Below are 25,176 nucleotides of genomic sequence, written 5' to 3'. Positions count from 1 at the left end.
AAACCCCCTTCCCGCCCCCTCGCCAGCCGCGCCCGCGCCGTGGCCCAGCCGCCCGCCCAGCGCCGCGCCCCCCTCGCCGAGCCCGACGTCGGCATCTCCCGGTTCGCCTCCTCACTCCCCGGCTTCCGCGGCGCCCTCAAGCAGCGCTACTCCGACTTCGTCGTCCACGAGGTCGCCCGCGACGGCACCCTCGTCCGCCTCACCTCCTTCGACCTCCCCGACGAGGTTTGCCTCTCGAGCTCCCTGTTGCCTCCCCCCCGCATTGCGGTTTTCCGGATTCAGGAACCGGAGTCTGATGACATCGTTTCGGCTTGGTGCGGATTCGCAGCGTGCAGATACGGATGACGAGGCCGAAGCGGACCTCCCGCGCGCACTGGAATCGTTTCGGCTGCTCTGCGGTGACGCCGACTGTGAGGTGTTGAGGGGATTTCTGTCGAGTGTTTCAGAGGGTGATAGTGATGTCTCACCGATCATTCTCTCCCCTGACGCCGACAAGGCTCATCGCTTGGTGGGTTTGATTTTCCAGATATTGTGGTTAATTGGTTATGGTGGAAACTTGGATGTGAACTTGTCAAGTATTCGACATTTTCTAGGAGGTGCATGACTTCTTCAAGAGGAACTTCATCTTCTTGGTGACGGACACGGTTGAGCACAGCGATGGGGTCCAGAGGTGTATTAGGGTGCGGTTGAGGTCAGGGCCACGAGGTCGGAGGAACAGGACGGGCATAGGAAGTTCTGAACCTTCAGGCTGGAGAGATGACAGGCCATTTGATAGTAGAGGATCTGTAACCTGGCCTTATCATCTTGGGAAGTTTCTCAGGTGATGGCATTACATATCATCCCATCATTTTTAATCTATGATATTTTAGTATTTATGCATAAGGATGCATAGGACTGCACATTTAGGTTGTAATTCATGCTACAGGTTTCATCTCTACAAAGAGAACAAGGACACCCAGGAGGCACTAAGAGTTATAGGAAAAATGTTAGGGCTTCAGGTGCCTGTTTGCCATTGTTTTCATCAAAATATTTGCAACTTCTCCTTTTGAGTTGCTGAATGTATTCACATATTCTGAAATTACCTGTATTATCCACAGCCACGATCTTTTAGGATTGCAGGGACAAAGGATAAACGTGCTATTACAACCCAGCAGGTCCTTATTTTCCACAGTAATTTATGCTCTCAATTCATGCACATATCAACCTTTTGAATTTCTTTCATTTATTTATTTGGACAATATGAGTTGTGATTCAATATAACAAGCATGGTGTCAAAATGGAAAGTATAATATTTTTCGCAGAAAAAAAGCTGACGCTATTGACTATTGCAGCCAGAAGGAAAATTGGATGATATAGTTTCAAAAGACAAGTACTTTAGTTTTTCTTGGGTTCATGATTTTTAATTCTCTTTCTTCTCATCAGGTAACACTTTTCAAGGTACATGCCAGTAGGTTGGCTGCTCTAAATAATAAACTCACTGGCATTAAAGTTGGAGATTTTAAGTAAGTGGTTATATGTATCATCTCCTGTGCACAACATTGATTTATGTCATTGACAATTCAGTAACTGATTACCTTTTTCTAGTTATGTAAAGGAGGGCCTTGTTCTTGGTCAACTCATGGGAAACCGATTCACAATTACCTTAAGGTGGATGTTTTCTTTGTGATGGCACTATACATCAATGCTATAATGAATTTGTTTGACCTTCTGCAATATAAATGGTGCACAGTCACACAGGCTGTGACACAGGCGGACCACGAAAAAAATTTAAGGTGGGGCGAAGTCTCACTAAGATTTTTCAGGAAAATTGAGAAATCACCTCCTCCCCTTTCCTTTGGATTTCCTACTGCCTTCTCTTCCTTTCCATCTTCGGGCAATCTGGCCGTGACTGCGCCGGCCGGACTCAGAAGTGGCCGGACGGCCGGATGGCCGGACTGCTGTTGCTGCTGCTAGGCGCCTAGGCCCTGGCTGGAGACGCCGCTTGCTGCCGCGGTGCCGCCGCCCTCTAGCGCCCCCGACTGCGCCGCCGTTGCCTGCCCTGCCACTGGCTGCCCCGCCGTCACTCGCCGTTGCCTGCCCCGCCCACTCCTGGAGACCTGGCCAGCCGCCGCCACCGCTGGCAGCGCTAGCTTAGGGATTAGGGTTGGCGTCGTGGGGAGAGAACAGAGTGGTCGAGTGTGTTGCGTCTCTGCTCGCTCGCGTGGACGCTCGAACCTGCTGGCTGCCTCGCGTGGACGCTCGAACCTGGCTGGGTGTTGGCCCATCTTGCCGCTCGCCAGAAGTGTCGCTCGCTGCGTCGGGCCGTCGGCCCATCACGTATTAACAACGACGAGGCAGCCTATTCTGCTAGCGACTGATGCATACTAGTTATAAATTTTTTTTTGCTCAAAATTAAGGTATGGCAGGCGCCATACCCTGCCCACCGGGGAGGTCCGCCAGTGCTGTGACACACGCTGTAACACAAGTCGCGTGGATATGCCGTGACACAATGTTACGCTAATTCACGATGGTTACAATTTACAAAGAATTGCTTAATTTGTTGCCTTTGTTGTGTACTATGATCTTAGATTCCAGTCATGACCTTATTGTTTTTATTTTCAACTACAGAGTGATTAGAGAATTCACGCTTTCCATTGCTGTTATCTGTCAGGAGTGTTATCGCAGAATCAGAAGACATGATTAAGGTAGCTGTTGATGGATTGATAAAAAATGGGTTTATCAATTACTACGGTCTGCAGGTACAAGAAATATACCCTCTTATTTCTTTTATCTCTTCAAGCTTTTTTGCCACTGTCTCTGACGTAAAACATTTTATTTGTATCGTGTTTCTAGCGTTTTGGTAGTGCTTCAGTACCAACTCATCTCGTTGGTGCTGCTTTGCTTAGAGGAGAGTGGAGAAGTGCTGTTAGCTTGATTCTTGATCCAAGGGAAGGAGATATCCTTGATTATTTTTGCTGTTTTACAACTAGAAACTTTAATATGTAGTGCTCGGATTTGTTCAGCTTAACTTAGCTGCGTACAGTGTGATGACATGAATGGGGTGAGGGAACATTACAAGGAACATGGTGATATTGATGTGGCAATTAGGAATTTTCCTCGGCGTCTCATAGCAGAGAGGGCTATCGTAAGTGTATTTTGTCTTCCTTTTCTTGGATTATATATCGTACGTCTGAGCATTTTTATTGTCCTATCACATTTGCTGGTTATCGTTGTAATGTTCTGTTGGTGCTTATAAAGTCTATTTATCCGTAGCAAGTGAGATTGATGTGCCCACACAATGTTGAATCTGTGATATGAGGACTTGTGATGCTATGGACCAACAGAAAGCAAGATGATGTCACAGAATGATAATGCAAGCTTATATATTTATCTATCTGGTGCCCAGAATTTGACATTGACTTGATTTTAGTAGATGTTGTATGAAAGTGTAACTACAAAATGGAGAAAACTTACCAACTTACTCTGGATGAGGTTATAAACTAGAAATTATTACGTTGATCTCTTGATTCAAATATATTAATTACTCCCTCTGATCCAAAATAAGTGTCACAGTTTTGAACTAAAAAACTGCCACAGTTATTATGAATCGGAGGGAGTACTCCCTCCGTCCCAAAATAAGTGTCTCAAGCTAAATTATTTTGGGATGGAGGGAGTACTAAATAAATTATAACAGGGAATATAGCTTTCCGATTCTCTGTTTTATCATTTTAATTTGACAATGGAACCCGTATATTTGTGCTTTCTGTCATTTTCAGCTTCAGCGTTTGAAGAAGTACCCTGGCAACTATCTACAAGCACTAATGGCTATACCTAGAACACTGAGACTGATGTATGTTCTATTGCACGATCTAAGTTTTGAGTGTATCTTATGATCTTAAATTGGAATACAGCATCTGTGATGGCCGTAGAGTTTTTTCCTAGAGAATCCACCATGCCTGCAAAGTAGTTACTCTTTTCTGGGTGGCAGCATTTTGGCTCCTGTGAGCACATGCTCCTGGACAAACTGTAAAAACTTAAACAATATGTAAATAATAAAAGCAATATGTTTTTTTTTGATAACACACATGTTCATGGCTTCTATCTTCTTGCAAAGTTTCATGAAAAATGACACATATTTTGCTTAACAAAAAAAGAAAGAAAAGAAAACCTGGTGCTCTCAAAAGGCAAATTTTAAGCGCCAAATATGTTTTTCGGCACAGGCCACAAAACCAGTCTTTTACCTCATGAAAAGTTTCATGTATATATAGGACATGGACATGTAAATGTATTTTTTTTTCAGTTTTTGTATATCAAGATTGTCATTTATCACCCCCGGAGCATATGCTCTTGGGAGCCGATTTGAATATCCGCTCTTTTCTTACTTACGATGAAGTCTTAAGTTCTACACATCTACATCTACTTATTAAGCGGTGTTGACTATTCTACACAGGTATGTACATAGTTACCAGAGTTATCTATGGAACCATGCTGCGAGTATGAGAGCTGGAATGTATGGTCAGTATATTTTGTGCTTCTGTGGCTCACTAGGTTTTGATCTGATTAGTTTCATTATTTTGAGACAACTACTGGAGACTTTCTGCTGTTACTTAAAGTATTATAGTACAACAACAACAACAACAACAACAACAACAACAACAACAAAGCCTTTAGTCCCAAACAAGTTGGGGTAGGCTAGAGGTGAAACCCACAAGATCTGAAAATTGGTAAATTTAATAGATTCACTTTAGGTGATCAAGTTACCCTAACTATGAATCTACAAATAGAAAAATTTGCAAGAAAGTGGAAAGTAAAGAGAAGTTGTAGAGATAATTGCACACATAGTTTTCCCAAAGTTCCGATCGTTGCCGCTAAGTCCTAGTAGGGCCCTTGGTGCCTCATCCAAGAGTCTAGGCACCAACTCCTAGCTCCTCTTAGACGCTTCAGCCTTGTTTACAAAGCGTCCTGCTTCAGACACTTAAGCGGTAAGGCGCCCTGGCAGTGCCTTAGAAATATGCCTGCTTTAGGCGCTTAGGCGTCGCTTAAGCGTCAGGGCGCGTGGTGCTCGCTTTAGGTTGCTTTACTGCCTTATAAACCATGCCTTTCGGTAGGAGAGTTTTAACCTTCACAAGCTTTGGAGAAATCTGCACGATAAATTGCCGCAAGATGGGCAAGCTTTTCTATATCAAACTTAGAGAAAGAGTTATTTAAATCAACACATGAGAAACATACAAGTACCTCTTGAGCTGTTTCACCAGACCGACAATTCATTTCAACACATATCTTGTTAATATTGACAAAGAAAATCATGACACGACGAAGTTGAAGATTAGTGATAGTCCTCTTTAGCGACCTTTAATCAACATTTCTTTTTCTTCTAGCAACCGGCAAGAGCTTTGCTTTTCCATTATGTAGAAGAGGAAACGACCATTTAATAAGGAAAACTGGCGGAAAGTTGATGAACTAGTATTTCTTCTTTCATATTTGGGAACGGAATGCTTTTGGAATAATAATATTGTTGGACTTCGCCAAAAAGATCATGCCTTTGCAAAACTCCGCGAAACCTAATTTGTAGTGCAAAATAATATTAACTTGGAACTCATGGTGAAAACAAATTTAAAACACTTCCTTTTTTTTGTACAACTAATGGGATGAGTTTTCATACACCTATTTGCATTAACCTCACTAAGCACTTTTATCCACGTAGGCCCACATTTGATTTATACGAAACAAAGTTATATGGTGTGAACCACATTTAGTATATCTAGGTCTAGCAAGACTAGTTTGTCAATGCAAGCTCTTTCCACTAGATATTTCACCTCTCTCAAGCATATATTGAACATATTAGTGAATTCTTCGGTCAGTGCATCCATCCATTTGCAAGAATCACTTGTTGCGGTCACAATCAAATAGAGATAGCTGAAAATTTCATTAATATATGAGCAACAACTAGCAATAAACACAACAACCAATTGCAAATGTTGGGCAATGCAATGGACATAGAAAGCATGTGGGTTTCACCTACAAGGCTACAACCTTTGTTGAATGGCATTAAATTCACGTCTTCGGCAGGGGTTCAAACATGAGACGTGATTTAATGCCATGCAACAAAGGTTGTAGGTGAAACCCTTATGCTTTGTTTGTCTATTGCTTACCCATCATTTGCAATTGGTTTTTGCCTCCCTTGCTATTTGTTTCCCTCCTAAGATTTTCTTGAGCATGTCCCCTTGATTAGAATTAGAACAAGTGTATTTTGCAAAAAGTGGATGCATTGGTAGAAGAATTTCCTAATTATGTTTTTGATAGTCCTGAGAGCGGTAAAATATGCAGTGGATGAGATTCACATCAACAAACTAGTTTTGCTAGACCTAGACATACTAGATGGGGCTCAAATAGCTTTGCTTTGTGTAGATCAATTATGGGGCTTCGTGATTAAATTGTTTAGTGTGGTCCATGGAAATGGGTGTATTCCGACTAATGTCGTGGGTTGCATAGAAAAATAGTGTTCTGAATTACTTATATGTTGAAGCTTATGTTAAAGTTATTTAGTATTACAATGAGCTTTCACAAATCTTGCAAAGAAAGTATGTACATATTGTGCATGCAATGTAATTAGTTCGAGATGTCAAATCTCGGTTGGTGCCCATGAGATGGTGGTTGATAGTACCTTTTTGGTTAGGCCCAACAATATTATGATTTCAGAGGTATTTTGATGCCAAATATGGAGGATCAAATACACATTCAAGCCCACTCGTGTTTACGCCAATTTGCTTCTAACCCATGCTTGACAAGTAAATAGACTCAAAGTCACCTTGTGCTTGACCAAACTCTTAAGTGTGAGGAAGGCCGTGGTGAAACGTGTGGCTGCGGGTCTAAAAAATCTAGCCCGCCTAAGCCTTCCTCATTAGACTAAGAATTCTCCCATGCCTATTTGTGAAAGTTGTGACACGTCTGGCCTGTGCAATAGGTTTCTTAAATGCCTTCAACTTCCCTATATCTTCCAACATTATGTCCAAGCAATGACATGCACACGGACTCCAATATAGTGTAGGGATCCTCAACTCTAGAAGGTCGCCAACTGCCTTGTAGTTAGCACCATTATCGGTGACAATTTGGACAACATTTTCTTTCCCAGCTTTCTCAATTCTCTTCTCTAGCAAACCAGCGATCATTTGAGCATCATGTGATTTACTTGAGGCATTAAGCCTCCAAGAAGAAAGGGCCCTCCAGACTGTTAACAAGGAAGTTAATCAAGTGGCGGCCCCTTCTATCTGACCAGCCATCCGACATGAGTATCCATATTCTTTCCATGTTGCCTACTGTTGCATCCATATGGTGCTAATAGACTTTCATCTACAAGATCTCCAGGCGTTCTTTGCAGCATGGCAAATAATTGGCTTGGAACTGTTGGTGGCAGCAGCAGCAGACTTGCCTTTTGCTTACATATTGACAACAAATGCTCTCTTATTTCTTTTGGCTATTGTCCCTGAGCTTGGCTTAGCAATGGGGACATTTGTTGTTGTATGTGAGCCCATGTTCCAGTCTAGTCCATATGGCCCAGGCCCATGCCATGCCACTGACCTAGAAGAGGAGCCAAACGATGTTTGGTCTCATGCGCCGCTTTACACCAGATCGAGTAGCTGCCTGGCACATCCCTCTCTCGAACTACATGGTATCAGACGCTGAGGGCGAGGGAGGAAGGCGACGGCAGCTGCAGGAGGAGCTACAGTAGAGGCGTGGCGAGGCGGAATCAGCGGCGAAGAGAGGCGACTGTGCGCGAGGAGCTGGCGGAGCTGCGCAGGTGCTGCACGACGCCGACGGAGGAGAACCGGCGGCTGCAGGAGTTGTGGTTGTGCGGCAGAGGAGGAAGAGGAGGCGCAGCTCTTCCTCTCTTCCTCGATTTGGAACTGGAACATGACGAGCAGGAGCTGAAGTGTTGTGCTGCTGGAGCTATTTCCTGCTTTGTTGACATTCTGGGTGTTTTTCAGCAAGAAGTGCTACGCTGCTTGCTGTTGGCCTCGAATGCACCGATACGGATACGGGTATTAGTATCGGGCCAATACGGATACGTAAATTCACCATTTCAAAAAAGTGCCAATACGGATACGTTGTAGCTACTCAAAGCAATCTGGAGGAGATGAGAATAAGAGATCTTCAGAGATCAGAGAAGAAAGAAGAGGACATGAGCTTGTGTGGGCAGGACAAATGAAGACAAGTGTACATACATGGCTGCTGCGTGAGAGGGGACGTTGGTGAGGAGCAGCTCGTCGCCGGCTAGCCGCCACTGGCCCTGGGACCTGGGTGAGCAGCCGCTGGCGACACCCGCCTCCTCGTGTGAGCACGGGAGGGAGGAAAGACGTTGTGAGGGGAAAGGATGGGGGGCACCGGGGCACTAGGGTTGCTGGTTGCCTCTTAACTGGGCTGAGTGGGCTCTTATCTGGGCTGGAAAAGTATCCAAAACGTACTGGCAAAGTATCCTTCCAGTATCGCAATTGTTTTAAATCATTTATTCTCGGATACTCCAGGGATACGTATCGGAGGAGTATCGGTATCGGATACGGTATCCGATACTGATTCGCTGGCCGACTGAAGTATCCGTGCATTCGAGCTGTTGGTGGTGTGACTGTATATTGTGCTGTTCCTGGAGGCTGCTGCTTCCTGAAGCTGCTCGTTGCTGCTGCTGATTCCGCTGATTGGAGAAAGAGGAGGTCCTGTGCTGCTGCTGGTATTGCTGGCTAGCTTGGTGCTGGTGCATGTAGCAGAGGTTCTCACAGCTAAGTGAGTAGCTGAAGTGAGTGATCCTGGTGGTGTTCTGGCTGCTGATTGCAGAGGAAGGAGGCAACACTGGAGGTGGCATAGCTAGGAAAAGACGAGGTGGAGGCTGTCATGGGGAGTGATATTACTTCTGTGCTGGAGCAACTTGTGTAGCTCATGACTGCAAAAGCTGCCGAGGGTCCATCTCCTGCAGGTGGTGGAACTGTTGTGCCTCAAGCTGGTCAGGGATTCAAGTCGGAGCTCATGCCAATTTATTTAAGGAGTCGATGCGGGCCTTGTTGATCTTGAAGACAAAGGGACAGAAGGGCCATGTTCTTGGTGTTGAAGTATATATGTGGACTGCCAAGCCCTTTCCATCAGTTGGGACTTTTGGTTGCGCTGGCTAGTGCATGAAGCTTAACATAGTATCAGAGCCCAAGGTCTTGAGTTCAAATCTTGGCATTCGCAATTTATCCAAAAAATTATTGCCCCCCTTTGTGTCCACGTATAGGCCTTGAGTCATACCTCTGAGTCTATCCACGTGTTGACTTCCCGTGTCACACGTGAGAGGGGGTGTTGAAGTGTATATGTGGATTTTTTTTTGAAACTTGAAGACAGTGGGAAAGGCCCTCACAGACTTTTAAATTAGAAAAAGATCAAACAGTTACATATGTACAAGTGTATATGTGGATTGCGTTGGCTAGTGCATGAAGCTTAACATGGCATTAGAGCCTAAGGTCTTGAGTTCAAGTCCCGGCTTTCGCAATTTATTCAAAAATTGTTGCTGCCCCCCTCTTTGTCCACGTATATGCCTCTATTGAGCCATACCTCTGAGTCAATTTACGTGTTGACTTCCCGCGTCACACATGAGAGGGGTGTTGAAGTACATATGTGGATTGCCTAACTCTTTACACCAGTTCGGACTTTTGGTTGCGTTGGCTAGTGCATGAAGCTTAACACTTGGAATGGTTGGAGAACCGGCTGACAAGCTGAGCTCAGAATAGAAGTGGAATGTTACTGACTCACTGATATTGGCTTGGATGTTGAACTCACTGATTCTAGTCATTGCATTGTCTCTTGAGAAATCGCTGAATGCTTCTGTTGTGTGAAGCCTGATATCCATGAGGTATTCCGGTAAGGGATACCTGATGCTCGTGTCTCAAATTGAGGACAAGATCCATGCTATTTGTCAAGGTGACAAAAGCGTGATGGTGTATGCGACTGAGCTGCATCACCTTTGGGTGCATCACCTTTGGGCGGATCTGGATTAGTGTGACCCCCTTGAGCTTCCACATGTAGAGTCCATGGAGATTGCCAGGAGATGGGTTGAGCGCAGGCGGGTGATGCAGTTTCTAAAAGGTCTAGATGAGAGCAGGCATGTTGCGCTGCTACATCAACCGATGCTTGTGTCCCTTGATGAGGCCATTGCTGGTCTCAAATGTTTTGCTCAGTTCGTTGTTAGACTACTGTTAGCTTGAGCTATTCTCATGGAACTACTCTGGTCAAGCCTTATCTGTTGCATGCACGCGCCATGCAATGTGCCGCCTCACCCACGTAGATAGGATCGGCTGGTATTCTATTTGTACGCGCGTGTGTATTCTTCTCTATCTCTCGTGTACTCTCTCTACTTAATCACCCCATCGAGGAGGAATACACTATGATGCATCATTACTCTTACTCTCTTTCTATCATGGTATCAGTTTGATCCATCTCCGTCGCTTCCGCTATGGCCTCTGAGGTTGCCGCCGGAGCTTCCTCATCGGCGGCCTCCTCGCCTACGCCCGCTCCCCCCTTTCCAATGGCATCTATGCCTCTTCCCACACCTTCCCATGCACTGTCCTCTCCACCCTTGACGGTGGTCACTGCCGCTCTTCCCCTCCAGACCGCGCCGCCTGTCGCGAGCTTCTATCCCGTGCCGGCCCTAGCTCATGCCATCCGTGTCGAGGGGCCAACATCCGCCACCATGTAGATGTGCGGTTGGACATGAAAGGCGGCAAGTATTCGGTCTAGCGCGACCTTATGTTGGAGACGATCGACTAGTACGACGTCGCCAACCACAGCTCTCCCGACTTCAATGACCACCGTGGCGGCGCCGCGTGGTCAACAAAGCTGTCAAGAAGTGGTTCTATGAGACGACGAGCACGGAGCTCGTTGGCTTCATCATCGATCGGAAGGCCACCGCCTTTGGGATCTGGTTGTCTATTGAGGCTCTGTTCCTCAACAATCATCGCTCCCGACAGTTCTACCTCAAGTCCGAGCTGCATGGGATCCGCTAGGGCGACTCTTCCATCTCCACCTTCAACGCCCATCTCAAAGCTGCTGTTGATTGGCTGCGGAACATTGATAAGCCGGTGGACGATGACGAGCTCGTCCTCCAACTTCGCCGCATCAACAAAGACCAGCACCAGATGACAGCGAAGATCATCGAGAAGTCCACCACGCCCCTGGCATTTGATATCGATGTGGGCATGTTCTTGTAGGACGAGATGACTTCCGGCGCCGACTTCTCTGGCTCCTACAGCGCCCTCACCGTCCACAACCGGCCACCTGTTCCCGCCCCGCCTCCTGGTGGCGCCTCGGGCAACCACACCAGGCCGCGTGGTCCGGGCTTCGGCGGCGGCGAGCTCGGGTCTCCATTGCCGAATCAGGGCAATGACAAGCATCGTCGTTTCACCAACAACGACGGCTACCAGGGCGCCTCCAACTTCGCCCCCACCTTTCGTGGACTAGCCACGTCTACGCCTACCCCATCGCGAAGGCATAGACGTGTCCAGTCCACGGGGGCGGGGAGTTGGAGGCGCCCTGGTAGCCGCTGTTGTTGGTGAAACGGCGACGCTTGTTGTTGCCCTGATAAGGCGATGGAGACCCGAGCTTGCCGTTGCCGGAGCCCGGACCAGGCGGTCTGGTGTGGCTGCCCGAGACGCCACCTGGAGGCGGGGCGGGAACAAGTGGCCGGTTGTAGACAGCGAGGGCGCCGTGGGAGCCGGAGAAGTCGGCGCCAGAAGTCATATCGTCCTGCAAGAACATGACCACAACGATGTCAAATGCTAGGAGCGTGGGGGACTTCTCGATGATCTTCGCCGTCATTTGGTGCCGGTCTTTGTTGATGTCGCGAACAAGTTGGATGATGAGCTCGTCATCGTCCACCGGCTTGCCGACGTTTCACAACCCATCAACGACGGTTTTGAGACGGGCGCGAAAGATCAAGACGGAAGAGTCGCCCTGTCGGATCCTATGCAGCTCGGACTTTGAGGTAGAATTGCCGCTCCGGGAGCGGCGATTGTTAAGGAATAGGGCCTTAATAGATGACCAGATCCCAAAGGTGGTGGCGTCCCGATCGATGATGAAGCAGACGAGCTCCGTGGTCATCGTCCCATAGAACCACTTCTTGACTGCTTTGTTGGTGATCTTCCATGCCGCGCTGCCTTGGTGGCCGTTGAAGTCGGGAGAGATGTGGTCGGCGATGTTATACTTATCGATCGTCTCCAACATAAGGCCGCGCCAGACCGAATAGTTGGCGCCTTTCATGTCCAACCGCACACCCACATGGTGGTCGATGTTGGCCCCTTGACGCGGGTGTCGTGAGCTAGGGCCGGCGTCGGGTAAAAGCTTGCGACGGGTGGCGCGGTCTGGAGGGGAAGAGTGGCAATGACCACCGTGAAGGGTGGAGAGGAAGGTGGAAGGGAGGGGGTGGGAAGAGGTGTAGATGCCATTGGAATGGAGGGAGCGGATGTAGGCAAGGAAGCCGCGACGGCCTGCGAGGCCATAGCGGAAGCGACGAAGATGGATCAAACTGATACCATGATAGAAAGAGAGTAAAAGTAATGATCCGTCATAGTGTATTCCTCCTCAATGGGGTGATTAAATATAGAGTACATGAGAGAGGAATGCATGCACATACACACACACACACATACAGACAAAATATTGGCCGATCCTATCTACGTGGGTGAGGCGGTACATTGCATGGCGCATGCATGCAACAGATAAGGCTTGACCAGAGTAGCTCCATGAGAATAGCTCGAGCTAACAGTATTGTCTAACACTTCCCATGTTTGTGGACGCTCCCACCATCTCTCCTCTCCCGTGTACCTACCGAGCTGCTCTGGCTAATCCTAATTGGATCGGTGCAATGACTTACGAGTACCAGGCGCTGCTTCAGAATGCACTTGGTCGCTTGTCCCACGTCCTGCCCATGCACATCTAGTTATTGCCTATATCTTGGGGATAATTTGATAGAAAGAGAGTAAGAGTAATGATGCATCATAGTGTATTCCTCAATGGGGTGATTAAGTAGAGAGTACATGAGATAGGAATGCACGTACAAACAGAATACAGCCGATCCTATCTACGTGGGTGAGGCGGCGCATTGCATGGCGCATGCATGCAACAGATAAGGCTTGACCATAGTAGCTCCATGAGAATAGCTCGGGCTAAAATATAGTCCAACAGGCCCCCAATGTGTCATCTTGGGCTTGCCGAATGTTGAGACTGGACCGAAATTCAGCAAAGAGCGCAGTCGGCAACCCCTTTATGAAAATATTAGCATACTGCGAAGAGGATGGAACATGTAGAAGTCGAATCTCCCCGAGCGTGACTTTGTTGCGCAGAAAATGAATGTCGATCTCGATGTGCTTCGTACGACGATGCTGCTCAGGGTTAGCAGACATGTAGACAGCAGGCACATTATCACAATAGACAACAATGGATTTGTCGACAGGCTGATGAAGCTCCTGAAGGGCATGGGTGACTACGCGATACTCGGCCTCCGCGCCTGCCCAGGACACCTCTGTCGTGAACACACCGCGATGATGGGCGCACTGCACAAGCTGTCGCTCTAGAACTCCAACAGTGGGATGGTTTGCGGACTCCGGCGCCTCCATGCACCTCGCTGCCGATCTAGGTATGTTCTTGCTGGTCTCGTCGATTTTGAATTATCCCCTTGTTTATGTTGGAAACGGACAATCTATGCACGTCACTCGCATAGGCTCAGCTTACCTCCCGAATCCCACTCAGCCCTTATATCTCCAGAACGTTATAGTTACACCTCAAATTGTCAAGAATCTTTTATCGTGCGCTGTCTTACCATTGATAATAATCTTGCAATTGAATTTGATCCGTTTGGCTTAATTGTGAAGGATTTCACCACCATCACCAATGGAATAGTGACGGCGACCTGTATCCCATCTTCTCCAACAACACTCCCGACATCGCACACCGCCACCATTTCTCACCTCACGGATCTTTGGCATCGCCGCCTTGGCCACCCCGGTGCTGCCACCTACTCCAATAAAAGATTTCCCCAATGTAACAAAGATTTAGCTTGTGGTAGTCTTGCCATGCCTGTCAACTTGGCAAGCATGTCTGCTTACCTTTTTCTCCTTCCTGTAGTTCAACTAATACTGCGTTTGAACACATGCATTCTGATCTTTGGACTGCCCCCATCTCTTTGATCATTGTCGATTGCACTAAGTACCAACAAACATTCCCTACAACAACAAACAACAACAACAAAGCCTTTAGTCCCAAACAAGTTGGGGTAGGCTAGAGGTGAAACCCATAAGATCTCGCAACCAACTCATGGCTCTGGCACATGGATAGCAAGCTTCCACGCACCCCTGTCCATAGCTAGCTCTTTGGTGATACTCCAATCCTTCAGGTCTCTCTTAACGGACTCCTCCCATGTCAAATTCGGTCTACCCCGCCCTCTTTTGACATTCTCTGCACGCTTTAGCCGTCCGCTATGCACTGGAGCTTCTGGAGGCCTGCGCTGAATATGCCCAAACCATCTCAGACGATGTTGGACAAGCTTCTCCTCAATTGGTGCTACCCCAACTCTATCTCGTATATCATCATTCCGGACTCGATCCTTCCTCGTGTGGCCACACATCCATCTCAACATACGCATCTCCGCCACACCTAACTGTTGAACATGTCGCCTTTTAGTCGGCCAACACTCCGCGCCATACAACATTGCGGGTCGAACCGCCGTCCTGTAGAACTTGCCTTTTAGCTTTTGTGGCACTCTCTTGTCACAGAGAATGCCAGAAGCTTGGCGCCACTTCATCCATCCGGCTTTGATTCGATGGTTCACATCTTCATCAATACCCCCATCCTCCTGCAACATTGACCCCAAATACCGAAAGGTGTCCTTCCGAGGTACCACCCGGCCATCAAGGCTAACCTCCTCCTCCTCACACCTAGTAGTACTGAAACCGCACATCATGTACTCGGTTTTAGTTCTACTAAGCCTAAACCCTTTCGATTCCAAGGTTTGTCTCCATAACTCTAACTTCCTATTTACCCCCGTCCGACTATCGTCAACTAGCACCACATCATTTGCAAAGAGCATACACCATGGGATATCTCCTTGTATATCCCTTGTGACCTCATCCATCACCAATGCAAAAAGATAAGGGCTCAAAGCTGACCCCTGATGTAGTCCTATCTTAATCGGGAAGTCATCGGTGTCGACATCACTTGTTCGAACACTTGTCACAACATTATCATACATGTCCTTGATGAGGGTAATGTACTTTGCTGGGACTTTGTGTTTCTCCAAGGCCCACCACATGACATTCCGCGGTATCTTATCATAGGCCTTCTCCAAGTCAATGAACACCATATGCAAGTCCTTCTTTTGCTCCCTATATCTCTCCATAAGTTGTCGTACCAAGAACATGGCTTCCATGGTCGACCTCCCAGGCATGAAACCAAACTGATTTTTGGTCATGCTTGTCATTCTTCTTAAGCGGTGCTCAATGACTCTCTCCCATAGCTTCATTGTATGGCTCATCAGCTTAATTCCACGGTAATTAGTACAACTCTGAACATCCCCCTTGTTCTTGAAGATTGGTACTAATATACTCCGTCTCCATTCTTCTGGCATCTTGTTTGCCCGAAAAATGAGGTTGAAAAGCTTGGTTAGCCATACTATCGCTATGTCCCTGAGACCTTTCCACACCTCAATGGGGATACAATCAGGGCCCATCGCCTTGCCTCCTTTCATCCTTTTTAAAGCCTCCTTCACCTCAGACTCCTGGATTCGCCGCACAAAACGCATGCTGGTCTCATCAAAGGAGTCGTCCAGTTCAATGGTAGAACTCTCATTCTCCCCATTGAACAGCTTGTCGAAGTACTCCCGCCATCTATGCTTAATCTCCTCGTCCTTCACCAAGAGTTGGCCTGCTCCGTCCTTGATGCATTTGACTTGGCCAATATCCCTCGTCTCCCTCTCTCGGATCTTGGCCATCTTATAGATGTCCCTTTCACCTTCCTTCGTGCCTAACCGTTGGTAGAGGTCCTCATATGCCCGACCCCTTGCTTCACCAACAGCTCGCTTTGCGGCCTTCTTCGCCATCTTGTACTTCTCTATGTTGTCTGCACTCCTATCCAGGTATAGGCGTCTGAAGCAATCTTTCTTCTCTTTAATCGCCTTCTGGACATCATCATGTCCAGACATTCCCTCTTACACTAAAATCCGATGTGCATGCAATTTTCCGTTCCTTTCATGCTCTTGTTCACACTCATTTTCATCATACCATTGGCACGTTTCAATGTGACAACGACAGGGAATTCGACAATGCTAGCAACCATGACTTTTTGCTCCCTTTTGGCACGATCATGCGCTTTTCTTGCCCCTACACATCCCCGCAAAATGGCACCGTTGAGCGTGCCATCCGCTCAACTAATGTCGTTCTGCGCACACTACTTACTCAGGCATGCATGCCGCCACGTTATTGGGCCGACGCCCGTGGTGTCGCTACGGATCTTCTGAACCTATGTCCCACCAAATCTCTCTTGCGATCCACCCCCATATGGCTCTCTTCTCCCAACCTCCTACATATGATCATCTTAGGGTTTTTGGGTGTATGTTTTCCAAACACGTCCACTACTGCACCTCACAAATTGGCACCATGGTCCATGGTCTGCCTTTTCTTAGGTTATCCCAGTGATCACAAAGGCCTACTGTTGCCTTTAACCTCTCCATGCATTGCGTACACATCTCTCGGCATGTGATCTTCGATGAGAACATGTTCCCCTTCGCCAGCCATCCTTCCTTAAGCCTCACCATCAGCGATCTCTTTCTTGATCTCCCTGCTGGCCTGTCTCTCGTTGATAGACAGCTCATCCCGATTTTACCTACCATGGCAGCCAGATCGCCCGCCCTGCCTCCCTCCTGAAACCCTGCCATGGCAGCTCAAATGCCCGACCCTAACCATGGTAGTCGTTCCCAACCCACCTGCAACCACTCCAAACCCACCTGCCGTGGCAGGTGATCTATCTGCCGCCACACCTGACCCTCGCACCTCGCCCGCTTCGGCTACCACTGCTACGTCTTCTCCTGCTACCGCCTCTTCTGCCCCGTCAACGATTGATCCCGACTCCTCTAGTTCGACCACGCCTCCACGACCCTTACCGTCCCACGCCGTCGCTAACCAACCTCCTAACAACCCTCGCACTATGCGTTAATCGTGCCAAGACCGGTTTCATCTACCCTCCCGAAAACTCAAGCTTCTTGTCGACGCTCCCATGATCTCTCCTCTCCCACGTACCTGCCGAGCTGCTCTTGCTGATCCTAATTGGGCCGGCGCCATGACTGGCGAGTACGAGGCGTTCCTTCAGAACGACACTTGGTCGCTTGTCCCACGTCTTGCCCATGCACGTGTGGTCAACGGTAAGTGGGTTTTGCGCGTCAAGTATCATTTCGATGGAACCCTTCCCCGTTATAAAGCCTCATGGGTGGTTCATGGTTTCTCTCAAACTGAGGGCATCGACTATGACGAGTCTTTCCCGCTTGTCAAACCCAGCACTATTCGAGTTGTTCTTTTTTTTGTGAACTATTCGAGTTGTTCTTTCTCTTGCCATCTCCGCTTCTTGGCCTATTCATCGGCTAGATGTCAAAAACACCTTTCTCCATGGGAATTTAGTCGAGACCGTCTACTGCTTGTAGCCCTTGGGTCGAGGATCCTGCTGCGCCTTCCCATGTTTGTCTGCTCCGTAAATCTCTCTATGGCCTTAAACAGGCTCGTGTGCCTAGTTCACTCGCTTCGCCACGTTCGTCGCCACCATTGGTTTCACCGCTTCTAAGTGCGATGCCTCCTTATTTGTCTACAAATCCTCTGGACACACTGCCTATCTCCTTTTTGTGCAGATGATATCATTCTCACTGCATCCACCCCTTTGACAAGAGTTTGCCATGACCGATCTTGGTTCTCTCTCGCACTTCCTTGGAGTTTCTGTCACGCGCTCCTCTTCTTCTCTTTTTCTCTCTCAGCGGCAGTACGCGCTTGACATTATCCAGCATGCCGGGATATCTGATTGTCATACCATTCGCACCCCCATTGATTTCGGGTCAGCAGCGTGATGGACAGCGAGGTGATGGTGGTCCTCGCCTCGGGTCGGGATGAAGTTCTCTGCCGGTGGTGGCGACATGGCTAGATTCGGCTAGTGGGGGTGGTGGCACAACATGGGTGGTCGACTACCCCTCTTCTGCTCGTACGATTGGGTGCAGCAGCTTGTGGTGACCTACAGTTCGGTGTCGGAGGCTCATCGCGTGATGCATCGTTGACCGTCTGATGGTGGCAAGGGCGACCCGGGAAGGGAGGCAGGAGGCCTTCTGGTTCGTCGACACCGAGATTTGGAGGAGCCAGATGTGTCGTGTCGGCGGCCTTGGCCCTCGAGAGTGTCCGGGTGGCTGCGGCGCAGCCGGCGGCTGCCGACCATCCCCTTCTCGCTTCAGGTCAGCTAGGCCATCGCCGGGCCATGGGTTTGTTTTAGTGTTGGAAGGACGGGCCTTCTACCGTTTACTGGTCGGCCTTCTACCCGGTTGTTCTCGTCTTCATGCCGTGGTGGCATTGGAGGGGTGGTCTCGGATGCCGGGGTGGCAACCCTGGTGGTGGGAGCCGGGATGCTCATGGGCGGGGCGCATGGCTCAGGTGTAGATTGGCGGCCATAGCCGTGCGCGCGGCCTGGTGGCCGGTGCTCGGCGATCGAGGGTGGTTTCAGAGGCGGAGAGCGTGCCGGGGAGTAATACCTGTCTGGCTTGGACCAGGACGAAACCGGCGGCGTCCGCGGGTGCTGTCCCCTTCATGACGACGCCGGTCGCGGTTCTCTCCTTTTGTTAGCACCGGGTGAAAACCATGATCCTTTTGTATCGGGCGGCGGCGGTGCTCCGGTGTCGTTCCCTTCCTGAAGGCGCCCTCTTGGAGTCCATGGTTCGTCGGGCGCAGCGTCGTCTCTTCGTGACGCCTGTCATGATTGAGAACTCCAATAGCTTGAAGCGAGGCTCTAATTGTACTAGTAAATGCGTACGGGCAATGCACGTTAATATTAGGCAGTATATTAATTGCATAAAGATAATAGGTAAGATATCATTTTTTGTGTTAATTATGCGATTAGTGCTGACGGTGATATTTTGTATGATATTAATTGCACGTTAAACATGTTGAGCGCTCACCATTGGAGCAATCTGGGTCGTCGGATTGACCTTATTTGATGGCCGAGATTAATTGGATCTGCCCCTTAGGGTCTTTTTACATAGGTATAGATTCTTTTGTTGGCTTGTAGTTGGTTGGGGTGGTGTAGCTGTTCTTGTGCACTGTTGTATCCTGTCTTGCGTGTGTTGTGGTGTCGAGTTGTATGCTTTGGGTTGTATGGTTGTTGCTTTATCTATAAATGGGGGCACGAGCCTTTTCAGTAAATGTTTTGCTTAGTTTGCGGCTTGCCCAGGCTTCATATTTTTCCTAGCTCCTCCATCAGATGCAACCACTCATTCAAAATCTGATTATTGCAAGGCACACTAGTCTCTTCCTCCATATTAATTTTTTGGTGCATTTAGTGACCCAATATGCATTTTGTTGCACTATACTTATTCAGGGTGTTGAAAGTTTGTTTTCATTTTTCAAAGCTTCCATCCCCTCTTCTTTCTTTTGTCTTTATATGCTAATGGGTAAACATCACAGGTTTATCAGGGGTCATAGAAGGTGACTTGGTATACAAAAAAGAATGCCCTGGAGAAGGAACTGTAACAGATGCTTCAGAAAATAATGATGACCACACCAACGCATCTGAAATGGACATATTTGCTGAAACACTTCCGGAAGAAACGATCCAGTCTGTCAAGGTTTACTATATTTACACACAAACAGAGTGAAAACTTGTGCATGAGAGCTGCTGTGTGTGGAATTCCCTTTCATACACTTCTCTTGTAGATAGCTGATTCTGAAGATTTATTGAAGGCAGTGTACACACTCGAGGATGTTGTCCTTCCTTTGCCTGGGTGATGAGCATTTGCTGTATGTTCTTTGTTATACAGTTGATTCATAGTGTTATGCTTACTTTTTCCATGTGCAGCTCAGAAACATTGTTTCCTGGAAATGAAGTTGCTGGGATTTACCATGAAATAGCTAACAAGGTAATGCTATCTTTACCGTGAATTTTATCGAATAATGTGCTCTTAAGTTCTTAAGCTTTTCTTTTTCATATTTTTTGCTACCAAACTGTAGGGCGTAGATGTGTAATATTGGATTAGTTTCCCTCTTTTTGTAGTACATTTTTAATTGCTACCCATGTGTTCTGTGCACCTTACCTGAGTACTCCCTCCGTTTGAGATTCGTAGGCGATGATTTCTGATTTGATTTTCTATTTTACATGGCATGTGCTTCTACCAAAGCATCTAGTGTAATTACTGCCTTCCGATTATGCCCTTTGCTTTTCTTGAAAAGCTGCAGAGTGAAATTGCCAACCAATCACGCTAGTAGGTAACACAAGCTTTTCGTTTTGGCAATAAATACAGCTGCATGCAATCACTCTTGTCCAAGGCCAATCTAGTATATTTTCATTTGATCTTTGTTGCTTTCTATTATTAGCTGGTTTTGTTGATCTTTGTATCTATACTAGAATGGTGGAGGCTAAGTAATTTCTTATGTTTGGATTTATGAAGTTTGTTTTGTTGAAATGAGACACACATATCTCCCTTTTTACAGAGATATTATCTGTAAGATTGGAGCACAAACCTATTTGTCAGACTACTGAAAAGAGATAGCTTCAAGCCTTAAATAATTTCTTTTTAAATGTGTATTTAATGTCTATCTGTTTCTTTTTGTCCCAGGATGGTATTAGCCTGACAGAGAGCATCCATGGAGTCAAGTAAGTTAGTTTGTTCCTATATATGTATGTTGCTTTCTGAAGCTAGTTTATAGCTCTGTACGATAATTGTGATCATAATGGGCCTCTATAAAGCGGGTGTTCATATAACACATCCAAAGGAAAAAGGGAAGCGTTTCTAACCGGCTGTCCGTCCGAGCCACGCACCGGTGGCACGCGCACTAGCCACGCGTCAGCCCTGGCCCACCACCCACCGCTCTCGCTCTCCTTATCTCTGTGAGAAACCATGTGAGCCATTCCGTATTCTTTCTCCATCTCTATCGTTCATTCTCGTCTTCTTCGCGAGCTTTCCTCTCTCTTTCTCTCTCACCTCTGCTATCTCCCACATCAAGCTAGTCCCCTTCTCTTTCCTCTCATCGCCCTGGCAGAATCATCCTCCCGACAAACTCCGGTCGGCCAACCGCTGCCTTGTGCCTGGGGGTGCGCTGCTGTAAGGGGTGGGAGGGGGTTCTTCTGCTGTGACGCCACCGGCAAAGCTACGAGCCGTCTTGGCCACGCCGCGAGCGGTAGAACGCTGTTTTAGCAGGGTAGTGGCCAGGGCGTGCCGGGGTGCTGCGGTGCAAGGTATGAAGCGGTGCTACGGCAGTGGTCGTGGGCGCTGCGACCGGCTGTGACAGATGCTGTGTCCGACGGCAACAGATGCTACAACTAAGGGTAGTGACGTTGAACTGCTGCAGCCGATGACGTTGACTGCTGCGACCGGCGACGTCGACTGCTAGCACCGGTGACTTAGGATGCTGGAACTGGTACCGGAGGCCGGGATACGATTGTCAGCCGTGGGAGCTGCAACCGGCAGCAGCCGGTGCCGGAGATGAAAGTCACCCGATTGTGGGATCGTGGCACTAGATGCTGGAACCGGCTGGCGACAGAGCTGCAACCATTGGCAGCAGAAGTTGGAACCCACCGGCGAGTCATTTTTTGCTGGGACCAGCGACTTCCAGTGTTCTGACAGCGAGCCGTTTTGCTGGGATCGGCTACCCTCACTGCTGCAACCAGCATCGAGGCTGCTACTGCTGGGTAGCGGCCGGTGGGGAGCTGCAGTGATGAGCCCGACGTCTAGCTGACGACGGCGAGCTGTTGCGGGAGTGGGGTGGGTGCGCATTCGCCGCACAGCCACGGCCTCCCATGTGGCATGGTGTGGAGGAGAAACGAGCTGGGGTGAAGGGGATTTTTGCTGTTGACTTTTGGATCATATCTGAGACGCAGGGCAGGAAGACGACATGCAGTGTGCGGGATCCAACGGTTGGCGCTTGGCGAATTGGACGGCATACGTGTGACCGGTCGACCGGCGCCTACCACTGGCCAAGGAAAAAGGGGTTTAAATATTGCATTTGGTCACTAATATTGTATCTTTGGCATAGCTACTGTGTTATCTTATTCATATTCATGCATTTTTTGATATATCATTTTAATATCCATTTTTTGCATACTAACCGTTGTGCTGGATGACACAAATTTCAATTGTAAGGGAATTCTCGATTACAAGCATGAAAGGAGGTTACCGTCGTGTATTACAACGACCTATTGACTGTGAATGGTATGTGCAACTTAAACAAAATTCTACTGTTTCGTTCAATCAATTGCTTTGTTTATGTTTTGGTTTGTTAAGTTTAACTATGTTTGCTGTACAGTGAGTTCTAGTTCTAGATGTTTCAATGCAGTTTCTCTTTTGCAGGATTTTTTTCCATACAATTTAGGATCGGGTTCCATTATCAAAGGGGATAACAGAACAAAACAAGAAAAAATAGCATCCATGTGCAACCACAAGTTGAATAACGAAAGCTGCTACTTCATAGCAACCAAAATGGACCTACTAACATCGTCACCAACTAGTTTACAACGAAACAACAAAAGGAGGGGGAAACACAAACAGCCCTGTCAAGCTCGAGCACCAAAATCAAACACTCCAGCAACTTTTTAACTGTTACAACTCTCCAAACGATACTAGCAACAGGACAGGCCTCCAAAGATCCCCTATTTTTCATGCTTCATCATCGTGCTCAGTCGCTTCATCCATATCATCATCTTGATCTTGATCTTTCAGCAGCAGTCTCTGAGTTCTTTTCTCTCCTCCACCATTGTTGTGAATGGCCAGCGCCTCATCCTGGAAAGCAGTCGCCGCTTGCTCCAGCAGCACTTGTTCCTTGGCATTTTGAAGACCTGCTCAGTAGCACATAGAAGAATAGGCATACCAAATGAATTCAGCTGGAGATCTAACAAGCTTGTGATCAAAGCAGGCCCTATGACGTAGCTTCCAAATGGCCCACAATTTGTAGATTTCTGCTGCTGGGAATAAAACTTGGTATCCACCAAAAGTATTGGGTAAAGCATCCATGCCTGGTTTTGGTCCCTAGGCATTTACTCAAGATGCTCCAAATGTATTTCGCTGCCGAACAACCAAAGAGATGATTGATACTCTCCGTCTCGGAGCAAAAACTACAGGAAGGATTACCAGTCAGTTCCTCTTAATCATATTATCTTTAGATGCTTATGCCATATAAGCCACAGCCATATCTTAATTTTCAGAGGTATCTTAACTACAGGAATGATTACCAGTCCAGTTCCTCCCAATCACCCATCCTCTTATGAATCTTATCTTCAGTTCCAGTCAGCCACATGCAATCTGCTCCCACAAGCAGGTACCCCAAATACTTAATAGGCCAAGAACCCAACTGACAATTGAAAAGATCAGCATACTTTGCCCTTTCTCATCATCCTGTAACACCATCAGCATCTCACTTTTCTGAAAATTGATTTTCAATCCTGACATTTGCTCAAAGAGATACAGTAACAACTTGAGATTTCTAGCACTGTCCGGATCATCCTGTATAAATAATATAGTACCATCATCAGCATATTGCAATATAGCCACTCCTTTGTCAATTAAGTGAGAATTAGGCCAATAATCTGTTCATTTGCTTGAGCCAACTGAATCATTCCTTGCACTTTTGCAGGATACCTTGTACTTCTCAGTTAAATCGTCTCTTAATACTGCAGGGACCTCATGACTTACACAGATGACAAAATACACTTAGTGGAGACTGACTTAGATGTTCTATCCAAAGCCAAGCCATCTGAAGTAAATGAACTATTATCTACAGGGGCGTCACATGATGATTCATTGGACACCTCTGGAGCAACCATCCTAGCAGAGACCGAATCTATTGGCAGCTCAGATCTGTTACCAGAGCTTGCCGTAAAATTAAGTTTTACTCTACCGACATCATCTTATGCTACGATGGCTATCAGGGAGCTGACGAAGACTTCAACTTCGGTATTTCTCTAATTTCCGGATCATTTTATTTGGTTTTGATTTAAAATATTTTTATCAGCGTTGCTTCTGCAACATTTTATTCTTTTATTTAGTTCATAATTGACACTCTGGGGGCATTATAGGGCATTTCATCCAAATGCATCTCCTTGCTGGAACATTGGTGCCACCCAGTTAATACTGGTGCTTGAATGCCGTTCGATTTCGAAACCACATGCTGCAGTCTAAATAGTGTTTTCTGGCCATCAAGCCGTTCTTATTATTTTGCCTGTGCTGTTATTGATTTTTAATTAGTGTCTGCTTAAGTTTGCCAAGTTCCCCACTCTTCCTTAATTATCTAACATTTCTTTTGTTAATAAACTTTGCTGGATGAGTGTGCACCTCATAAAGTTTTTTGGGTTGCACACAGGTTGATTGTCAGAAAGCATTAAACTCCTGAACCTGCAGCAACATGCATCATTTGCGAAAACTGACCTAACCTTGAACGCGTGGAAGTTACGTGGGTACGTTCCATCAGCAAACTTTGTCCAATGACGTGAGTTTTCCCTCTAGGCCGTCATATATTCTACAACAATTTTTATAGAGATTGATACTCTCTCCGTCCCAAAAAGAAGTGTCCTGGCTTTAGTGCAAATTTAAACTAAAGCCAAGACACTTATTTTGGGGACGGAGGGATTGCAATATTTGGACTGTAATAACTAGATGTTTCTTTGTGCTTGCAGTGATACATTCCTGGATTCTACATGTTGACTTCTATAGCATTTCTGTAATATAGGGGAGGATGCGGTCAGCTAGCGAGAAAAGAACGACCACTATTTCGGATGTCCCACTGAGCAGAGTAGGCAGTTTACCTGAAAAAGGAAAATCAAAAGGAAAACGAGTAACTGTAGGCAGTTTTGTTTTGTATGAACTATCAGGGTGTTGCTTGGATCAGTATTGCATTGTACACGGAGCAGGTCTAATACCCTGTACAGCTATTAATAAGTAAAACTTCAGGTATCGTCGAA

General features: G+C 47.2%; 1 protein-coding gene across 9 annotated transcripts; it reads left to right on the top strand.

Moving 5' to 3' along the window:
* Nucleotides 1–12: 12 nt before the first annotated feature.
* LOC123079330 (pseudouridylate synthase 7 homolog) lies at nt 13–25,176 on the top strand (the record flags this gene model as incomplete). Of its 9 annotated transcripts, none has more annotated exon segments than XM_044502086.1 (20): nt 13–225; nt 329–508; nt 594–820; nt 926–998; nt 1,098–1,154; nt 1,423–1,502; nt 1,585–1,647; nt 2,651–2,738; nt 2,833–2,935; nt 3,021–3,124; nt 3,756–3,829; nt 4,430–4,494; nt 19,695–19,855; nt 19,944–20,011; nt 20,086–20,146; nt 20,843–20,880; nt 22,367–22,435; nt 23,896–24,172; nt 24,579–24,672; nt 24,945–25,176. In XM_044502086.1, coding segments are annotated over 19 exon segments (2,031 nt in total), but the record flags the coding sequence as incomplete, so codon positions are not given.

This window comes from Triticum aestivum, chromosome 3D, assembly GCF_018294505.1.
Source record: "Triticum aestivum cultivar Chinese Spring chromosome 3D, IWGSC CS RefSeq v2.1, whole genome shotgun sequence".
NCBI lineage: Eukaryota > Viridiplantae > Streptophyta > Magnoliopsida > Poales > Poaceae > Triticum > Triticum aestivum.
Note: the sequence above shows the minus strand (reverse complement) of the source record. Positions and strands in the feature narration are given on the sequence as shown.